General features: G+C 47.1%; 1 protein-coding gene across 3 annotated transcripts in view; it reads right to left on the bottom strand.

Moving 5' to 3' along the window:
• POMGNT2 (protein O-linked mannose N-acetylglucosaminyltransferase 2 (beta 1,4-)) overlaps positions 1–21,137 on the bottom strand; it is a 75,870-nt gene extending 54,733 nt beyond the window's left edge. Inside the window, exons 1-2 of one of the 3 annotated variants that reach the window (XR_006264467.1) lie at positions 18,346–18,794; positions 8,424–8,983 (exon numbers count right to left, since the gene is read on the bottom strand). Coding sequence is in view for 2 of the 3 variants with exons in the window: in XM_043442418.1 (XP_043298353.1) it covers positions 18,346–18,403 (58 nt within the window). In the remaining variant the exon portion in view is untranslated. Of the gene's footprint in view, positions 1–8,423; positions 8,984–18,345; positions 18,795–19,212 lie in introns of those variants that run through there. The other 2 variants (XM_043442418.1, XM_043442417.1) reach the window with 2 other exon arrangements.
• Between the last annotated feature and the right edge of the window lie 221 nt (positions 21,138–21,358).

Raw genomic sequence — 21,358 nt, forward strand, 5'->3', positions numbered from 1 at the left:
AAAATGGGAAATGTCCTAGTCTGTAATTTCTGACCACTATTCCACTTGAGTGAAGATGACAGACAGGCCCAAGGACTGGGGTTGTTGGCCTTGTTGCCAGTATAACGAGCCCCAGGATGTAAGCTCAGGTCTTAAATAAGCCCTCTGCTGCTGACCTGGCCAGCTGTACTGGGTTCCCAACTGCCAGGACCAGCCGCTGGTCACTGGTCACTCTCCCAGGAGCAGGGCCAGGAGGCTAGGACTGCCAGCACCCACCAGACCCAGGTTTAGAAGACTGGCAGGGCCAGGCCAAGACGACGGCTGGTGATAGTGTCTAAAGAAGATTTTCTATTAATAGTACAACAATTTTATTTTAACAGGTTGTTCATACCCCCAATTGAAAGATCAGAGAGTTCTTGTCAATTATTGAAAAGTATGCTTTTACCCTAAATGCAGCCTGAATCACTGGTGCTGAACAATGGAAGCTTCCGTCCCGCAGGGATGCATCTCACACATCGCCAGTTCGTGAACAGCACACAAGTCCCAAAAACTCAAACGCCCTCAGAGTGAGCTCTCCCTGCTCCTTCCCCCTCCTAGTTATGGTTACCAGAAGCAGAACGCGGAACTGCTACTCCTCACATCATGTTTATGTGGGGTCCAAACTTAGATCTCCATCAATGCTACTGACAAACCTCAACGAACACTGACAAGACATCAGGGTTTCTGCCAAAAGCATTGACATTTTGGCCGAACGTTGGCAGCCTCTGAGTACTCCTTGTAAAACCTAATATTTAAGTGATCGGGCATCTTTAACATTTAGTTACAAGTTCACATGCTTAGACCAAAAACTTAACATGGATAATAACTCCTCAGTTTAGTATAAAGAGCAAAGAAAGGCAAAGATGCGGCTGTTCATCCTCTGTCAACAGCTAAACATGGTGACTCTTCATTCTTATTAATAAAACAGGACGGACAGAACTCCCAGGGTGGACCAGTGGAGCTGTGGGTGGAGCAAGAGAGTTCCAGTCTGTGTTACTCTGGCACGACGGCAGAGGCAAGCTTTGCTGAGGACGGCCAAGGCTCCACGGCACTCAGCACTGGCGGGGCAGCTGAACAGGTGGAGTGAGTCCCACCAACACAGAGACCCTTGCTCGCACAACTTGCTGTGACAGCATCTGGCTTTTGCTTCGCACCCATGGGTCACTTGCAAGTTAGAGCCCCCTGTGTTGGCCCTTTCTGGCATAACAGAGATGAAACAGCAATGTCACCAACAGGGATGAAGCAGGAAAAGAGAATCGAGTGAGTGGCTGCTGTGATGCTCAGAACATGCCTGCACGACTGACTACATCAAGAGGGTCAGAAGGCCGCGCACTACAAGCGGCATAAAACATCCACCAAAAAGGAGGGAGAAGCGCGCGTGACAGGAAATGGTCCTGGTTGGACCTGAGGCTATCCACGGAAGCGACCTGAAGGGTGGGGGGGTTTTGAGCAAGGTTTCAGAGGTGTTTTTGTGGTCGTGGGGTTAACATGATTGCCCCTGTTAGGTGTCCACACGTCCCTGCTGGCAATGACCACAGCAAACCTCCGTCCACAGCAGACACCGCTGCGCCCAGGTCTCACATCTGCCCACCAAGCAAGCCATGAGGTCACCCAGCTATGGGCTCCTCTCCCACCCCAGGCAGGCCCGAAGCCACGTGCAGCTGAAAGGGCAGTGTGTTACAGACAGGTACAGAGTGGGCAGCGTCAGGAGACGTGCATTTCACCAGTGGAGCCCCCTGGGCGCAAGTGATCACTTGTGAGGCCCCTGCAGGGGGAAGCCAGGTGGTGTCGAGGTCACAGCAGTCCCTGCCAAACACTCGGGGAGCCTGGGGCCCAGCGTGAGCGAGCAATAAGGAGGCGAGAGGCCTCAGCGAGGGTTTTCCTTTGGCCTCATCTCCAAGATGTCACCCTCATCTCCTTCCTTGCATCATTACCACCACCACCACATCAGAGCTGACATCTACTGGCCAATCATGAGGTGCCGGGTTCTCCACTTTACATGATGATCTTCATTTTATAGATGGTAGAACCGAAGCCCAGAGACCTGCCCAACATCACGCAGGAAGCAGTGATGAGACTAATGAAGGCGGGCTGGCTACAACGTCATCTCTGTTACCTGCTTTCGTTACCTGCTTTCCTTCTTTTTATCTGGAAATAATCCCAGACTTATAAAAAAAAAACACAAAAAACAAAAAACTGTGTGTATAGTACAAAGAACTCTCCTACATCCTTACCCTTACCACCAACTGCTAATCTGACACATTCATTTTACCATTTTCTCTTTTTCTGAACCTTTTAAAAATAAGCCAGAGACATCTTGCCCCTTTAGTCCCTGCCACTTCATCATCTATCTCTTAAGAATGAGAACATTCTCTCGTATCACACAAAATTGGGAATTAATATTGATACAATACGTTAGTAATTCGTGGTCTCCATACTGTGGCCCAGAATCCAAGCCAAGGCAGAGCCTGGTGGCCAGGCAGCATGTCTCACTCATCTCCCCTAATCTGGGCAGCCTCTCAGATTTTCATGGCCTCTACAGTTTTTAACAGAGTCGGATATTTTCTGGTATGTTCAATTTGGGCTTGTTTGGTGTTTCTTCATGATTAAACTTTAAATATACACCTTTGTCAGGAATCAAAGTCTATGCGCCTAATTGTTGATATGAAACTATTCTATACACGTGCTTCTGGGATTCTCCCAGTGGGGCAGCCGGGATCAGGAAAGATCCAGAAACCCCATTCTGTGTAGGATGCAAGGAGGAGTAGGGCCCTCTTCCTCGGGGAAAAGAAGCCCCTGAACCTTGGGTGATCTTCAAACGCTGAGGGGCAGAGCAGGAAGAGTGAGGCTGCTGCAGAGGGGGGCTGCACCCCTCTCTAACAGAGTGGTCACACACGCATGCTGGTGACACATGCCACCCAGGCTGAAGAATGGACATGTGGTCCCAGCTGCCACTCTGCCCCTAGCATGGCTGCGAGGGCCACCAGGGCCCTGAAGTAAGGCCTGCAGAAGGAAGTCACGGGGGATTTCAGCATGGGAGACAAGAAGAGGACTTCTCTAAGGCTTAGAGCTGTTCTAACACAGAGGAATCAGCGACTGTAGTGAGCCCCTGCCCTGCCAGGAAGCGGTCTGGAAAATCAAGGTCAACCTGTGAGGTGGACACGGGGTCCCCCAAGGCAGTCTTAGCATCACCCAGGATATGAGAAATGCAAAATCTGGGGCCCCTCCAGACCTGCTAAACCAGAATCCCTGAGGGAACCCAGGAACCCATGTTTTTAATAAAGCTTCCAGGTGACTCTAGTGTGAACTCAATTTCAGGAAGTCCTCTGAGATTTCTGTAACATTCCACAATTCTGCAATCCCAGCTTCTAAATACCCAGCAGGGCATTTCTGTCCAACCCAGGGTAAACCACCAAGGACAGCCCTCCTCCTCATAGAGGCTAGTAAATCCTTTCCCCAGCCTCTGCGAAATGATGCATAAGCCTACGTTCCCGGGGCAGACTGAGAAAGCTGCCCTACTCTAAGCCCCACTTTGAGAAAAGTTTCCCCAGCTCACACCTTCCCACACAAGCCACATCACTTATAATGCTGAGTGGCAAAACAAAATCAAACCAGCCCAGTTCTCTAGGCCACAGCTAAATCTATGAGAGAGGAGGCTGGGCCTAAAGCAGCCACCGGTGGAGATGCCTGAGAAGTCAGATCAGGCGGTGGTGCTTGTATCAGATGCCCACACCTGCAGGCCCACAGGGAGAAGGTCGGTCTCCTGAGAAATGGATTCCTGAAGGGAGCAAGGCTGGACTGCTTCTCTGGCTCCTAACAGTGTCCACTGTCACTCCTCCTGGGAGCTCTGGGACCCAGCCTCACCCTGATAACTCCTGAAGTCCCCCAGGATGTGCCTTGATTCCTGCCACAAACCCCCACTACTGAAGGTCCCCAGGGTGTTCTTTGTCACCGGGTATGTCTAAAACAACCGGACCCAAAGGTCTGTTCTGGGAACAACAGTGATAGTGGCAATACAGCCGACCAGATCCCCAAGCCCTCCCTGAAGCCTAGCCCAGGGCTGAGTACCCACTGCCCAGCCAGGAAAGGGCCCTCTGTTATGCTTTTCAAAGTGGAGAAAAGAGACAACTCTTAGCATTAAGACTGTACTGATGGGACTTCCCTGGTGGTACAGGGGATAAGAATCTGCCTGCCACTGCAGGGGTCACAGGTTCAATCCCTGGTCCGGGAAGATCCCAGATGCCACGGAGCAATTAAGCCCATGTGCCTCAGCTACTGAGTCTGTGTTCTAGGGCCTTTAAACTGCAACTACGAGCCCACATACCGCAAGTACCAAAGCCTGCATGACAAGAGAAGACACCACAATTAGAACCCACAACGAAGAGTAGCCCCCACTCGCCACAATCAGAGAAAGCCTGCACAAAGCAATGAAGTCCTGATGCAGACAAAAATAAAATTAACTTTTTTTAAATTAAAAAAAAAAAAAAGACTACTGATGGTAGTCACCACTGGCAGAGTGAAAGGTGTGGTTTCCTGACAGACCCTGGGTCCTGAGTATGTAGGTGAGGACCTGGGAAACCAAACAACATGGCAAGACTGGGACTTCCCTGCTGGTCCAGTGGCTAAGACTCTGCACGCCCCATGCAGAGGGCCCAGGTTCAATCCCTGGTCAGGGAACTAGATCCCACAAGCCTAACTCCTAAAACTAAGGAAGTCTACACACTGCAATGAAGACCTGCTACAGCCAAATAAATAAATAAAACATGGAAGGATTGATGGCTCTTCTGAAACATGTCAGGAAGAGCATACTGGCCTCTGGACAGGGGGTGGAGGTTAATCTACCACCATCTTGCTTCATGTGCACCTACTATGTGCCGGTCACTGTTCTAAGCCCTTTCTCTGCCCACTTCCACTTAAGCCTCAGTGCAAAAGCCCTCTAATGCAAGTACTCGTATTATCTCCATTTTCTTCTAATATGAAAAACTAGAGCTTAGTGGGGTTAAGTACTTTCCTCTAGGTCCTGCAGCTCAAGCAGAAGCACCAGAATTCAAGCCTGTGCCTGACTCTGGGGTTCTCAGTAATTCAGATTCAGAGGCACAGTCGGTGATGGAAAAGCAGGAAAGACCGCAGAGCTGTGAGTTCTCCTCATGCAAGGGCAGAGCAGCTGTGGACGGCTCCGGAAACAAAGACCCACAGGCCCTCAACTGTAACTTAGCAACACAAGGCTTCTGGTGTGTAACTGTTCCCACCCAGCCAGGCAAGTAGCTCAGGGAGCCGTGGTCATTCTCTCACCCGGAGGGAGGTGTTGGGCGCACAGTGGGGTGACAATTATCCCACCCACCCTGGTGGCTGTGCAAACAGGTTTAACCCACATATTTAGAATGACAACACCAATACTTTGTAGGGCTGCAAGAGCCCTTAGAAATTATTTGCTCCAACTCTTTATAAAGGTTTTGAGGGGCAGTGGGAGCTCTCACAAGCTGCCAAGATGAAAGCAGTGGGGCTAGCTCTCCTCAAACCCACAACTCGCAGGCGAACCCCCTCCCCAAAGCAGAGGTCAGGCCCAGAAGAAGCACACGCCTCTGGGATTCTTCCCAGCTTCTAGACAAGATAACTTCTCCAAACCAGGCTTCTGGGTCTCACCCAGATTACACCCTTCCCTGGCCCTGTGGTCCATGATGAGAGCCTCTAGGGCCCAAAGGGCCCTTTGGCTGCCCCTTGCTAACGCTTCATCCTCCAGCCTCGGCCAACCTCAGACACGGACAGGAAGCACCCTCAGCCAGGCTGCAGGCTCCTGCCTCTTCTCCAAGTGGCCCAAGGCTACCTGCTGTAACACTGGAGGCTGCCCCAGGTCAAAGGCGGGCTTCTAGAACCATGAAGACCCCAAGCAGCAGGGGAGGGGAAGTAAAGGGCACCGGTTTTGGAGTGAGATGCCAAGATGTGAGCTCTGGTCCTGACACTCAGCAGCTGCATCATCGTACACCAATTGTCCTTTTAAATTTTTTCACCACACAAAAAGGTGTACATAATTAACATACACAACACGCTAAGGGTGGCGATAAGTAGATACCCAGGAAACCATCACCATAATTTATGCCATAACCTATCCATCACCTCCGAAAGTTTCCTCTGTCCTCTTACTTACTAGTTTTTGTAATAAGAACACTTAACATAAGCTCTACCCTCAAAGCAACATCTGAAGCATATACTACAGTATTGTGAACTGCAGGCTCACAGCTGTATGCCATGCAGCAGGGCTCTCAGAACTCGGCCATCTCGTCTACCTGAAACTTTACACCCTCTCACTGATACTGTCTCGTTTTCCCTCCCTACAACCCCTGGCAACCACCATTCCATGCTATGCTTCTGTAAGTCTGACTATTTTATATTCATCCTTTAAGTGGTATCATGTAGCTATTTGTTCTTCTGTGTCTGCCTGGGCCAATTCTTAAACCCTGCAAGCCTCCATTTCCTAGTCTGAAAAACAGACAATTATATCGACTTCACAGGGTGGTTTTGTGAATTCAAAGAGAACTCAGGCAAAGCACAGTGCCTGACAATTATTTTTATATAATTATTATTAACCATAACAATGCCATAACTTCCAATCACTGGCACTGACTCCAGGCCAAGAACAATGCTCAGTGACTGACAAGAATTCTCTCATTTGTTCCCTGTTACAAATCTATAACAGGTGTTATAGGTGTTATAACAGGTGTGACCAATCTCATTCCACATTTGAGGAGGTATGCTCAGAATTGTTCAGAGAACTGTCCAGTGTCTCACAGCTATCAAGTGGTAAGACTGGGATTCAAACCCAAGTTTGGTTTCAAAGCCTACGGTGACACTTTTGGGCTCTGCCTTTCATGTTCATGATTTTATCCAATTAAAAAATCTACTAGATGATAAGCCTGGGGGAAGAGTATCCACTGACAACCAACTGAGAATAATGAGGACATTCGGGGATTGGAGCATTTGATAATTTAATTTTCTGGTTAGCTCAGTATTCACTAGAAGCCTATGTTATTGCTAAGTATTTTCAAAAGCAAGGCTCAGAGCAAGAACTTGCCAACCAGAAGGTCAGTTTGAAAAATGCTCTGACACCTGCCACATCAAGGCCACCAGGACACACACGGCTACAGTGTGGGGGAACTGCACTTGCAGTCACCAGCACCCCATCCTCCTCTTTGCTGAGGATCCCTACTCTGCTTCTCCTCGCCCTCCCAGGGCCCAAGACTCAGGATCTGATGTGCTGTCCATCCCTGGGGAAGAGGGGACTCCCTCGTGCTCCTTCCTGGCTCTGCTGGCAAGTGGGACTCAGATTTCTCATTTGTAATGTGAAGGATGAGCTGGAGAATAGATCTCCAAGATCCATGAGAGTCAGAGTGGGCAGCTAATTCCAGTGATACAGACCTCGGTTCCAATCTCACCGCTAACATTTTCTGTTAGCGATCACAGATGCTAATATTTGCTGCACATTCACTGTGCACCAGACACTGGGCTTCCAACTTGCACAGCATTATTTTATTTAATCCTCATGGCAACCCCGTCTTGCGAAGAAATAAGAGGTTCAGAGAGGATAAGTGACTTGCTCAAGGGCGCACACTTAGTAAATGAGAGCCAAAATTTGAATGCCCTGCACATGTAGCACAACATATGTTGTAAATTAACCCTATTCTGTCTGTGCTCTGAGCCACCAAATCCTATGAGATAGCTCACCCCATAACCATGCCCATGCCATTCTCAATTCCTCCAAAAGTAGGTTCTGAGACTTGGCAGGCATAAAGAAAGGCAACTCTAGCTGCCCACCACTATGGCAGGACTCTGGCCTGAGAGCCCTTGACCTTAGCAGAGGATATCAATCAGGAGAGGGACTCCTACAAACATGTTGGGGCCTGAAGCCCATTGTGTCCCTACTTCCGAGGCTATCTCAGCACCGTCAAGCAGCCGATGCCAGGCTGTCATCACCAGACACACAGTGGGCACCGTGCTGAACCGCCAAGGAGCCCAGGGGTCACTTGTGGGCTGTCCTGGTACTGCCTTCACAGGGAGCTTGGGAGAGCCAGGCCCCCTCCGCGCTTTTCGCCTGGCTCCCCGCCACCCGCGCCTCATGCGCACCATCTCCCAAGCAGAAGGGCGTGGGAACCGGCTGCGGGTGCCAGCCCCGAGCAAAGGTCTTTAGCTGACACGCCGGGGCCCGCGGTACCTGGACCTCGAGGGTCCACCTCCCCTCACCCTCGCCACCTCCCGCGCCTCCTTCGGCCCCGAGCCACATTACTCCTCCCAGCCGCAAATCCCCCTCCGCTCCTCTCCACCCTTCCGGGGGAGGTCGCAGGGCAGCTCCTTCAATTCCAAACCCAGCCGCGTCGCGGAACCCTTGCCCGCCGCGAGTGCGCGCACCTCACCTGCACCCTACAGCCCGGGCTCCACAGGGCTGAAGCTTCCAGGCCGGCCCTCCGCGGAGCTGGCTTTGGCCGAACCCGTGCCCGCCGCTGCCCCAGACGCCTGCTCGGAGCCGTGGAGGTCCAGGAAGGGAGCGCAGGCTCCTGCGCGCCGTCTGGTCCGTCACCCCCGCCCGGCTCGCAGGTGCCCTACGTGCGCCTGCCCAGCTGGCGAGCCCCTCGCGTCAGCTGTGCACGTGCGCAGGCTCGCCGGTCCCGCCGCCTCAGCCCGAGGCCGGACCGCTTCCTTGGCTCGCGGAATTCTGGGAATTGCAGTTTGCGTCCGATGGGTGCCGGCTCCTTCGACCCGGGGGATCCTGGGAGTTGTAGTTTGCTCCCGGAGAAGTGCAGTTGCGCTTCGTGTTGTTCAGTGGTAAGTCGTGTTCGACTCTTTGTGACCCCATGGACCCCAGGCTCCTCTGTCCATGACGTTCTCCAGGCAAGAATACCGGAGTGGGCTGCCACTTCCTTCTCCAGGTCGCTTGGTGTTAAGTTTATACAATTATGGGAGGCCCGATAATAAACTAAAATAACCGACAAGCATTGTCATTTATCAAATCAAAATAATACTTTCACATGCTTTTAAAAAATATATAATACTGGGGGGGGGGAGCGGTTTTCAGGTGTTCAGTTCAGTCGCTCAGTCGTGTCCGATGCTTTGCGACCCCATGGACTGCAGCACGCCAAGCTTCCCTGTCCATCACCAACTCCCAGAGCCTGCTCAAACTCATGTCCATCGAGTCGGTGATGCAATCCAACCATCTCATCCTCTGTTGTCCCCGTCTCCTCCTGTCTTCAGTCTTTCCCAGCATCAGGTAAAGAACCCGCCTGCCAATTCAAGAGACATAAGAGACGCGGATTCGATCCCTGGGTCGGGAAGATCCCCTGGAGAAGGGCATGGCAACCTACTTCAGTATTCTTGCCTGGAGAATCCCATGGACAGAGGAGCCTGGCGGGCTATAGTCCATGGAGTTTAAAAGATCTGGACACAGCATGCACGCACACTGCGGGGGACTTAAATACAAAAGCACTATTCCTCTGCTCCAATCCCCCACCCCTACTCTATCCCATCCCACAGACCTGCTCCTTAAGGACAACCATTCCTCACTTGGATGGCTGCTGCATATGACATTTACTGACGACTGACTGTGGTAGTGATTAAACAAATCGACACGTGATAAAACGACACAAACTATACACAACTTTATACCAATGTCAAAACCTGGTTTGGATATTGTACTATAATTATGTAAAATGTAGCCATTGGGGGAATGAATCTGTAATTATTTCAAAATTAAACAGTGCAAGGGTTAATAGTCAGCTGCCTATTGCTCTGGCTAAGCCATGAGAAAATCACCATGGGAAAAGAATAAAAGCAAAATATAGCAATACAGCATAACCCAAATAAAAGTACATTGGGTGGATCAGTTGGGGTTGTTATGCCCTGCTAAGCTAAGGGAAAACATAGTGTGGGCCTTGGAACGCCGGGTCAGCACAAGTTCAGAACACTGCTGTGCACACACTAAGATGTTTTCCCAAGGCACATGCAGGTCTATGACCTTCAGCTAGGTGATGGCCCTTGTAAAAGCAAATAACAAAGCTAGTTTAAAATAACCAATAAAATGGGAGACATGACTGGGGATACAGGAGGCTGACTTCATCGTAACACACAGATACTTTCTGCTTGCCAAGACACTAAATAAAAGTCATGTGGCTCTGAGGAACAGGGCTGTTGACCCAAGAGATCTTGAGTTCCCTGGTCCCATCTTTAAAACTTTAATTCTGTCTCTAGTTTCTTTTTCCCAAACTGTGTGTCGACCACTTTCGATCCCCACCTGCAGTGCTGGCCACAGCAAAAAAGTTTTTTAAAAAGAAACAAAAAACAAACCATGGACATTACTTAGGTCCTCAGCTATACAGGACAGATTAAAAAACATCATGGACCATCTAAGAAATCATTAAGAGAATGTTTCAAAATAATATTCACTTAATGCTTGGAAGATATTTCATATTATATCATATTTAATTTTAAAAAGCACCAAAACAGTCAAAGTGACTACTTTTTTAAAAAGAGTATATTGTGCAAAAGAGTCCAGAAGGATATCAGCCCATGATCTGTGTGGTGAGACTAAAGGTAATTTTTATTTTCATCTTGTTAATTACATATATATATATATATATATATATTCTCCTGGAATGAACATGTAATTTAAAGTTTAAGTTGTTTTTGGTTTTTAAAATGCTCATAGGTTGAATTCATGGTTCTCAACAAGAAAGCCAGTGACAGTCTGCTGATGGAAAGAGGGACCAAGCAGCCCATTACTGAAGGTGGGGAGGGACTAGGCTCTGTCCAAGGCAGAGTTTTCTGGATAAGATCACAAAGGACATGGCCTGTGGGTCCCTGGGACCAAGTTTGCATGCAAGGATGATGTTTAATTTTATGAGCCAGTCATGTTTTTAAAACTATTCTGGTGTGGAGCACCCCAAAAAAGTGCTTTATTTACTGACTGTTTGTTTAGTCACTAAGTCATGTCCGACTCTTTGTGACACCATGAACTGCACCCCACCAGGCTCCTCTGTTCATGGGATTTTCCAGCAAGAATGCTGGAGTGGGTTGCCATTTCCTTCTCCAGGGGATTTTCCCAACCCGGGGATTGAACCCACGTCTCCTGTATTGGCAGGCAGATTCTTTATCACTGAGTCAATATCCTCCTATTTTAGTTGTCTAATACTGCATAACAAATCTCCCCAAAATGTACTGGCTTAAAGCAACAATAATCAGTTATTATATCTCATGGTTTTTTGGGTCTAGAATCTAGAAGTGACTTTGCTGATTGGTTAGCCTCAGGGTGTCTCATGAAGTTGCAATCGCATGTTGGCTGAGACTGCAGTCAGCTGAAAGCTGAGTGAGACTGGAGGAACCAGCTTCCCAAAGGGCTGGTTCACATGGCTGGAAAGTTTGTTCTTCTCCACGTGGGCCTCTCTCTACAGCCTCTTGAGTGACCCTGTGGCCAGGCAGTTCCCCAGAGCAACTGATAGAAGAGACTGAGGCAGAGGCTGAGAAGAGACCAAGATAGACGAACGCCTCTCGTGACCTGGGCTCAGAGCCCTCACGTGCTGTCCCATCCGTGTTCCATTGGTCACACAGCAATATTCAGCGTGGAAAGGGACCATGCAGGGGTGTGGATACAGAGCAACAAGGTTGCTTTAAGACCTTCCTGGAGGCTGGCTACTATAATAATAAGAGGTACCATCTGTCCACTACCTAGTCGGTGCTTGGCTTTAGATGGAAATGATCTCATTTAATCCTCACCACAACCCTATGCAGTAGATTATATATGTCTCCAGTGTCTACATGGGAAAGGCTGAGAGTCATTAAACACTTTGCCCAGGGCCATGCTGCTGGCAGGTGGAGGGAGGGGATGGAAGTCGGTTAGCGTGACTCCACCCGGGCCTCTCCATGCCCTCCGGGGCCTGGAAACCTCCACAACACTTTCCCCATCTCCCTCCTCACTGCCAAGTTGTCTAAGTTCCTGCCATGTTTATCCTCCCCCTCATTCTCTTGCAACTTTCTCTCTACTGTCCTGATTCAGGATGGTCCCCCAAAATAAAAGTTTGTTTTTATTAATGCATGTTTGTTAAACTAAGAGAGAAACTCTAGCAACCTCTTTAGTTCTACTGTGCATGCACGCTCAGCCACTTCAGTTGTGTCAGACGCTTTGTGATCCTAAGAACTGTAGCCCACCAGGCTCCTCTGTCCATGGGATTCTACAGGCAAGAATACTGGAGTGGGTTGCCATGTCCTTCCACTGTACTCAGTTTTAAACCCATGCATCTGCTGTATTAGAATCTTTAAAAAGAATCTGCAGGCTCAGACCGAATGGTGAAACAGGAAGCCAAATAATCTCAATGGAATCTGTGCCCAGATCAGAAAACGAGGCCAGGGCAGGCCCGGGAGAGCTGGATTAAGAGGAGAGGCGAAGAATGACAGTCCTACTCGGTCGTTAGTCCCGGGCTGGTTTCTCTGGCTAAACCCACAGAATGAGGTTTTGGAGGGCTTTAAAAATATGCTTTTAGAAATTTAATCACTACTTTTGAAAAAATATAATTGTTGTAAACTTTCTCCAGTGTATGTTTTTAATTCAAGGTTATATCTGCCCAGTTCACTGAAGGCATGTTACATCGTTTTGCTAGTATTTGGGCTCACCAAGCCTGTTTGCTGAGGGGACATTCCACTTCTTCTCCCACAGGGAGCACTCCCTGCAGATAAGCAGGGGGTATAATAAATGGACATGAACTTGGGCAAACTCTGGGAGATGGTGAGGGACAGGGAAGCCTGGCATGCTGCAGTCCATGGGGTCGTGAAGAGTCAGACACAACTTGGTGACTGAACAACAACAACAAATAATCAGGGCTTTTGTGAGTCACCCCTGCTGTATACTGACTTGTAGAGATAATTACATTCTCCTGAGGGAGAGGGATAACTGTAAAAGACACAGTTCAGTTCAGTTCAGTTCAGTTGCTCAGTTGTGTCTGACTCTTTGCGACCCCATGGACTGTAGCACTCCAGGCTTCTCTGTCCATCACCAACTCCCAGAGCTTACTCAGACTCATGTTCATCAAGTCAGTGATGCCATCCAAACATCTCATCCTCTGTCGACCACTTCTCCTCCCACCTTCAATCTTTCCCAGCATCAGGGTCTTTTCTAATGAGTTGGTTCTTCGCATCAGGTGGCCAAAGTACTGGAGTTTCAGCTTCAGCATCAGTCCTTCCAATGAACACACAGGACTGATCTCCTTTAGGGTGAACTGGTTGGATCTCCTTGCAGTCCAAGGGACTCTCAAGAGTCTTCTCCACCACCACAGTTCAAAAGCATCAACTCTTCGGCACTCAGCTTTCTTATAGTCCAGCTCTCACATCCATACATGACTACTGGAAAAACCATAGCTTTGACTATAGACGGACCTTTGTTGGTAAAGTAATGTATCTGCTTTTTAATATGCTGTCTAGGTTGGTCATAGCTTTTCTTTAAGGAGCAAGCATCTTTTAATTTCATGGCTGCAGTCACCATCTGCAGTGATTTTGGAGCCTAAAAAATAAAGTCAGCCACTGTTTCCCCATCTATTTGCCATGAAGTGATGAGACCAGATGCCATGATCTTCGTTTTTTGAATGTTGAGTTTTAAGCCAACTTTTTCAGTCTCCTCTTTCATCAAGAGACTCTAACTCTTCTTCACTTTCTGCCATAAGGGTGGTGTCATCTGCATATCTGAGGTTATTGATATTTCTCCTGGCAATCTTGATTCCAGCTTGTGCTTCATCCAGCCCGGCATTTCACATGATGTACTCTTGCATATAAGTTAAATAAGCAGGGTGACAGTAGACAGCCTAGATGTACTCCTTTCCCAATTTGGAATCAGTCTGTTGTTCCATGTCTGTTCTAACTGTTGCTTCTTAACCTATATACAGATTTCTTAAGAGGCAGGTTAGGTGGTCTGGTATTCCCATCTCTTTCAGAATTTTCCATAGTTTGTTGTGATCCACACAGTCAAAGGCTTTGGCATAGTCAATAAAGCAGAAATAGATGTTTTTCTGGAACTCTCTTGCTTTTTCAATGATCCAGCGGATGCTAGCAATTTGATCTCTGGTTCCTCTGCCTTTTCTAAATCCAGCTCGAACATCTGGAAGTTCATGGTTTATGTATTGCTGAAACCTGGCTTGGAGAATTTTGAGCATTACTTTGCTAGCATGTGAGATGAGTGCAATTGTGCAGTAGTATGAACATTCTTTGGGCTTGCCTTTCTTTGGGATTGGAATGAAAACTGACCTTTTCCAGTCTGGTGGCCACTGCTGAGTTTTCCAAACTTGATGGCATATTGAGTGCAGCACTTTCACAGCATGATCTTTTAGGATTTGAAATAGCTCAACTGGAATTCCATCACCTCACTGGCTTTGTTCATATGACTTTGCATTCCAGGATGTCTGGCTCTAGGTGAGGGTTCACACAATCGTGCTTATCTGGGTCATGAAGCTCTTTTTTGTATAGTTCTTCTGTGTATTCTGGTACTTTCCAGAAACTGAAGCTCAAACGATTGCCTTTAATAAACTTTAAGTTTTGGAAGAAGATGTAAAATTTGCCTAATTCAGCATCATCCCATTGTTTAATCTTCTCTCCCCCAACACTGCCCTTTTCCTTTTGCTTCTGCCGGTGACTGTTACTTGAATTGTCCTGCCCATCCAGGCTTCCAGAAGATTTTACTCTGAATGTGAGAGAGAAGTAAGGCACAGCAGATGCTTTTACATGGAAAAAACAGTGCTTTCAGTACACATACCCGGGAAATACCTAACTGAGCAAACTAGTCTCCCCACACCTTATTCAGTCATCCTAGGTCACTTGCTTGTCTTTCTCTGGTGTCTCATTTACTCAAATAGCTGCAGTCACCCCAGTGCTAGTGGTAAAGAGCCCACCTGCCAATGCAGGAGACATAAGAGATGCAGGTTCGATCCCTGGGTCGGGAAGATCCCCTGGAGGACGGCATGGCAACCCACTCCAATATTCTTGCCTGGAGAATCTCACGGACAGAGGAGCCTAGTGGGCTACAATCTATAGGGCTGCAAAGAGTTGAACACTTAGCATGCACCCCCCCGCCCCGGAAAAGGGTTTTCCCAGGTGTCGCAGTGGTAATGAAACTGCCAATGAAGGAAGCACAAGAGGCATGGTTTTTTTTTTTTTTTTTTTTTTTTAAGAGGCATGGTTTTGATCCCTGGGTTGGGAAGATCCCCTGGAGTAGGAAATGGCAATCTGCTCCAGTGTTCTTGCCTGGAGAATTCCAAGGACAGAGGAGCCTGGCGTGCTACAGTGCATGGGGTCACAAAGAGTCAGACACGACTGAGCATGCACACACACACACACACACACACACACACACACACACACACACACCCCTTGAATATGGCTGCTCCTGAGATCTCTAACCCAGTGATTTACTTCACTTTTTCCTGCCTGATGTCCTGAATTTCTTGAAGGATAATTTTGCTGGAAACTAAAGAGCTAAAAATAAGGAACAGTGGCAAAGTGAAGTAAATCAGACATAGAAAGACAAATACTATATAACCTCACTTATATGTGGAATCCAGGGCCTCCCCCTCCCCCCAAAAAAACCCAGTAAGTTCCTAGACACAGAGAACAGACTGATGGCTGCCAGAGGCTGGGGCGTGGAAGGTGGGTGAAATGGGTGAATGGAGTCAAAAGATACAAACCTCCAGTTATAAAATAAGTCATGAGGCTGTAATGTACAGCATGGTGACTATAGTTAATAATACTGTACTGCATATTTGAAAGTTGCTAAGACAGTAGATCTTAAAAGTTCTCATCGAAAGAAAAAAATTCTGTAACTATGCATAGTGATGCATATTAACTAGACTTATTGTGGTGGTCATTTCACAATATATACAAATACTGAATCATTATGTTGTACACATGAAAGTAATATAACTTTGTATGTCAGTTATGCTTCAATAAAAATTAATTAAATGATAAAAATAGGGTAGGATGTAATACCTAGCAGATGACTTACCATCTGTGGCATGAGGGAAGAGGTACTATCATACACTACAGATGAGAATATAAATCAATGTAAGTCAGTCAGGGACTACACTGGGCTATTAGCAGCAGAGGGCAGCCTATACATACATACATACATACATACAGTCACTAAGTCGTGTCTGACTCTTGCGACCCCACAGACTGTATCCCGCCAGGCTCCTCTGTCCATGGGATTCTGCAGGCAAGAATACTGGAGTGGGTTGCCATTTCCTTCTCCAGGGGATCTTCCTGACCCAGGGATCAAACCCAGGTCTCCTGCATTGCAGGCAGATTCTCTACCTCTTTATTGACTGAGCTATGAGGGAAGCCTGGTGTAGTTTAAAACAATTAAAACTTTGTTTGCTCAGGTCTGAGAAACAGCCCAGAGCTGTCTGAAAGCTCTAACAGCACTTTCAAGGACCCAGACTCATTTGGCCTTCTTGCTTCCCCTTCCTTAGTACACATTGCCTATCCTCAAGGTCATAAAAAGGCTGCTGCAGCTCCTACCATCACAACAGAGATCCATATAGGAAGAAAGAAAAGGACAGGAAGCAAAAAAGGACTTTCCCGGAAGTCTCATTCAAAACTTCTGCTTACATCTCATTGGCCACTCCATCAGCATGGAAGGCCCCAAAATGTAACATTTTGATTATTAAGGGAGTTAGGGTGAATGGATATTGGGTAGATTATTAGCAGTCTCTGCCATGAGGTGCAGCCTTTTTGGAGGACAATTCAGAAATAGCTATCAAAATTTAAAAATTTAAATGCACTTACCTTGACTCACAAATCCCCCTGCTAGAAATTTATACTGTAGATGTAGTCTCATATATGTTCAACTGCTTACACACCACAAGTTTTTCTTCCAGCAGGAAAGGATTCAGGGACATGCATTTTCACTAAGTGCAATGTCTCACTGAACGTCGGGCTCTGACCCATAAGTTTAGCAAGTTCTCTTTCCAAGGAGGAGGTGGGTAGAGACAGGGAGCAGGAGAGTAGGTGGGGGGGTCCATCTCTTAGCCAAAGCAGTGAAGTAGATAGGAATCTGCCTTCCAGTGCAAAGGACATGGGTTCGATTCCTGGTCTGGGAAGATTCTACATGCTGCAGAGCAACTAAGCCCATGATCCACAACCACTGGGCCCAGGTGCTGCAGTTACTGTAACCCAAGTGCCTAGAGCCCATGTTCTGCAACAAGAGAAGCCACTGCAATGAGAAGCCTGTGCACCCCAACTCAAGAGTAACCCCCGATCCCGCAACTAGAGAAATTCTGTGCACGGCAATGAAGACCCAGCACAGCCAAAACCAGATAAAATAAATATATTTTTAAAAAAACTGGAAGTGTTCCTCTTTCATTTTTCTTCCTGTGGTTCATTTCACTTCTCCTGGAGTGTCTTTCTGTGAGAATGACTAACTTCACTCACCACTGACTCTATCTAGGGCAACCTCTGGATGAGCCAGCCCCTCACGGGACTCCAGAGTTGTCTGTCGTCCTTGACTTGGTTTCCGCTGCGTATCTCCATCTGCCTTCACCAATTTTTGACCCACTGTCCAGAGGCAGTATGACTGAAGAATGCATTACATACAGGTGAAGCCTCAGAAACTCAGCAAGATGGATAACGGCTCTGCTTTGGAAGGACGCCCCGGGTGAGCTCACTTGCTTAGTTACCCAATGCGACTCTATTTTTCCCCCCAAACTACCTAAACAATCCATGGCGTACCACATACAAATTCTAGCCAGAGAATATCTGCTGACGAGGACAGTAGTTGATTTGCGGAGGTCCGGTTACGGGCAAGTTGAGTTTCACCCAGACGCCACGTGGAACAGCGCTGCTCACAGATGGGAGTCTCCCACTGAAGCTCAGGGGAGCTCTGGGTCTCTACTTCTACAGGGGGAAGATCAGACTTCAACAATTCCCATCCTTCAGCAAACACTCTGTGCAATACGTCATTTGGGGTACGTATCAGCGTTCAGGGTGGATCTTCAGTGTGTGTTTTCAGACTATGTAATCTCAGAGAAGGCATCTGGGCCAAGTTCCATTCATCAAAGACAAGGCTGAAGGCTTGCTGGCTTTGCTTCCTTTAATTTTGGAAAAACCCTTCTAGCCTGACTGAATCTACCTGATTCATAGCCAAGCTGGAAGGGGACAAGCATCCGAAAGACATTCTAAAGAATTCTGGAGGAAAATGTCTGTTTATCCTGCTCTCATCAGACTGCCATCACACACTCCCTAGTTCACAGGAGAAATTGTCAGTCCTGGGCCTGATTTGGGGTGGGAGAGTAGAGGCCAGACCCTTGAACTTACTGTGTTCCATATTTTGTTCTTCTGTCAAGAAGTTGATCCTGGCTTGTGAAAGAGACATTTTGCAAGAGCAGGAAGAGTACTGAGGCTGACGTTAGCAACGTGACCTGAAGGGCAGGTGATCTGTCTCACTGGCACGTGAAGGGTCATCACGCTCACAGAAGGGAGATCGTTCCTGAAGATGAGGGAGGAGAATTCTTGAAACAAATCAAAGACAGCTTGTTGGAGCAGAAAAGTCATTCCATTCCTGGGGCAGGGAAGGAAATCCAATACAGCCTGCTCGTTTCCCACTCCTGCCCATAGGGTTTGCACAGAGAGCTCCCTCCTTTGTTCCTTCTCCAATGTCAGACTTCTGAAGCCCAGGGAACACACTAGATGCTGCATAGATGATTTGGATCATCCCCACGCATGGGAATCTGTCACTCCCCTATGATCTTCATTGTCTGTATCATTCTCTTTGAGGGAAAGCAGTTTGAGAGAAGATACTAGGAAGAGCCAGCCAAGGGTTGGGGAAATGATACAGGGAGGTAACAAAAATAATATGGGGGAATTATTAATCACACCACCGCTGTGGGAATCAGTGGCTGGGTCCTACTGGCGAGCTCTGGAGACTGAGGAGAATCTGCCTCCCAGTCATCTTGTGTGAGTGGGGTGTGAACGGAGGCTTTTACTCTTCACCTCCTGTCCATTTTGCAGGAACTGCTTCTAGGAGTCTCAGAACCTCCTTCTGCCCCACATCTGTGGAGAAAGACCTCAGATGGAGAATCCCAGGCACTTTTCTTAAGAAGCTTTCATTGTACCAGGGCTGGAGGGGAAGGCTGAGGGGCTGTGGACAGCCTCCACTGTGCTTTTCCTTCTTTATTCACTTACTCATTGCCCTGTATGGAGCTCTGTGCCAGATCCTGGAGCTGCAGTGGAGAACAATGCAGACACTATCTGCCGTCCTCTGGAGCTTAAAGTCCATCAGAGAAGTGCAATGCTGATGTAATACAATGCAATGAAGGAATACAATGCAAAGATGTAATACAATCAGTGAAAAGGAAAGTAGAATAAAAGAACTGAGAGCTTTGGGAAAGGACGGCAGGAAAACATTCCAGTTGGAGATGCCGTGGAGGGCTTCTTTGAGGGGGATGTGAGAGTTATCCAACTAGAGATGGCAGAGATATGGGAAGAGAAGAAATAGCATATGCATATGCAAAGGCCCTGAGGCACCAGAGACCAGAGTAATAAAGCTAGAGGTCAAAGAGCAAGAGGCGGAGTTGTGGCTCAGCTGGTAAAGAATCCACCTACAGTGACAGAGAGCTGGGTTCGACCCCTGGGTTGGGAAGATCCCCTGGAGAAGGGAAAGGCTACCCACTCCAGTATTCTGGCCTAGAGAATTCCTTGGACTGTAGAGTCCATGGGGTCGTAAAGAGTCGGACATGACTGAGCGACTTTCATTCATTCATAAAGCTGAAGAGGGGAGTGTGAAACACACCGTGCAGGGCTGTGTGAGCTGTGCGCTATTCCGGAGCAGTGGGGGCCACTGAAGCCTGTTAAGCTAGGAGGTGACAGAATCCCACTTTAAAATTTAAGAGAGAGTTTTTGTTTTAAAAAAAAAAGAAAAGATAGCCGTTGGGCAGAGAGTGGGAGAAGTTATGAAGTCAAGAGCTGATGTTAGGATTTCTGCTCCAGTCCAGAGTAACAGAGACTGGATTTATCCTCTGGCCTGAAATAGTTATAAAATTGGACAAAGCATATGAAACAGTGGTTTTGAAAACATCAGCATGCTTAACGATGCACAGTGATTCCTGAGAGAGAATAAAATAAGGCAGAGCTTACGATTTCCCCAGCTTACTACTAGGAGAGTTTCTAGCCCACAGGGCCAAAGAAAAGAAAAAGAGGCTGAGTTCTGAGTTGAAAGAGCTGAAAGTCTTGGTAGTCAGAGCAGCCAGAGTTCAAAGAGCAGAGTACTGGAGAACAGAGATCTCAAACAGAGAGAGTTCCAGCTATAAAAAAGAATGAAATGATGCCAACAACACAGACGGACCTGGAGATGACCATACTAAGTGAAGTCAGACAAAGACAAATCTATCATTTATATGTGGAACCTTAAAAAAAAAAAGACACAAATGAACTTGACAAAACAGGAATAGATTCACAGAGAAAACAAACTCTTGGTTACCAAAGGGGAAAGGGGGAGAGGGGTAAACTGGGAACTGGGAACCAATGGATACACACGACCAAACATAAAATAAACAAGGGCCATCTGCCTAGGGATTCTACATCTTGTAATAATCTGTAATGGAAATATCTGAAAAGAAAAAATATGTATGCATATATCACTTTGCTGTATTCCTGAATCACTGTAAATCAGTTATACTTCAATTTGAAAAATAATAAAATAAAGGGGAAAAAAAGAAAGTTCCAGAGCTCAGGAGAGGGTCCCCACCTAAATTTTTGGTTGAATATTGATCAGTGTATGTGTATGAGGAAACTCCCAAAGGCCAAAGAAAGAACCACCTAAAGGGATTGGAGGGAAGGGTGCCCAGAGCTCTCACCGGGCTGAGAGATTTCAAACCTCCCTCTGAATAATTAGTACAACAAGAGAAGATAAAATCACTGACAATGTAAAAGACTTGAATATGTAAGTAAAAATGTAGAAGATTAATCAGTAAAGATGTAGAAGAAAACCAACTTGATCTAACTGATATTTAAAGAATGCCCCCAAATAGTAGAATATTCATTTTTTCAAATGCACACAGACCATTTACCAAGTCACACAATATATTGGTGCATAAAATAAGTTAATAAATTTAAAAGGATTCACGTTAAAAAAAAAAAAAAAAGGATTCACGTTAAAAGTAGGTTCTCTCACCAAAGTGAAATTAAATTGGAAACCAATGATGGAAACATACTGGGAAAATTCCCCAATTTTTGAAAACTAAATAACACATTTATAATTAACTCATGGATCAAAAAGTAAATTAGAAAATATGAATGAATGAAAACAATAACCCAACATTCTAAATTTGTG

Source organism: Cervus canadensis, chromosome 22 (assembly GCF_019320065.1).
Source record: "Cervus canadensis isolate Bull #8, Minnesota chromosome 22, ASM1932006v1, whole genome shotgun sequence".
NCBI lineage: Eukaryota > Metazoa > Chordata > Mammalia > Artiodactyla > Cervidae > Cervus > Cervus canadensis.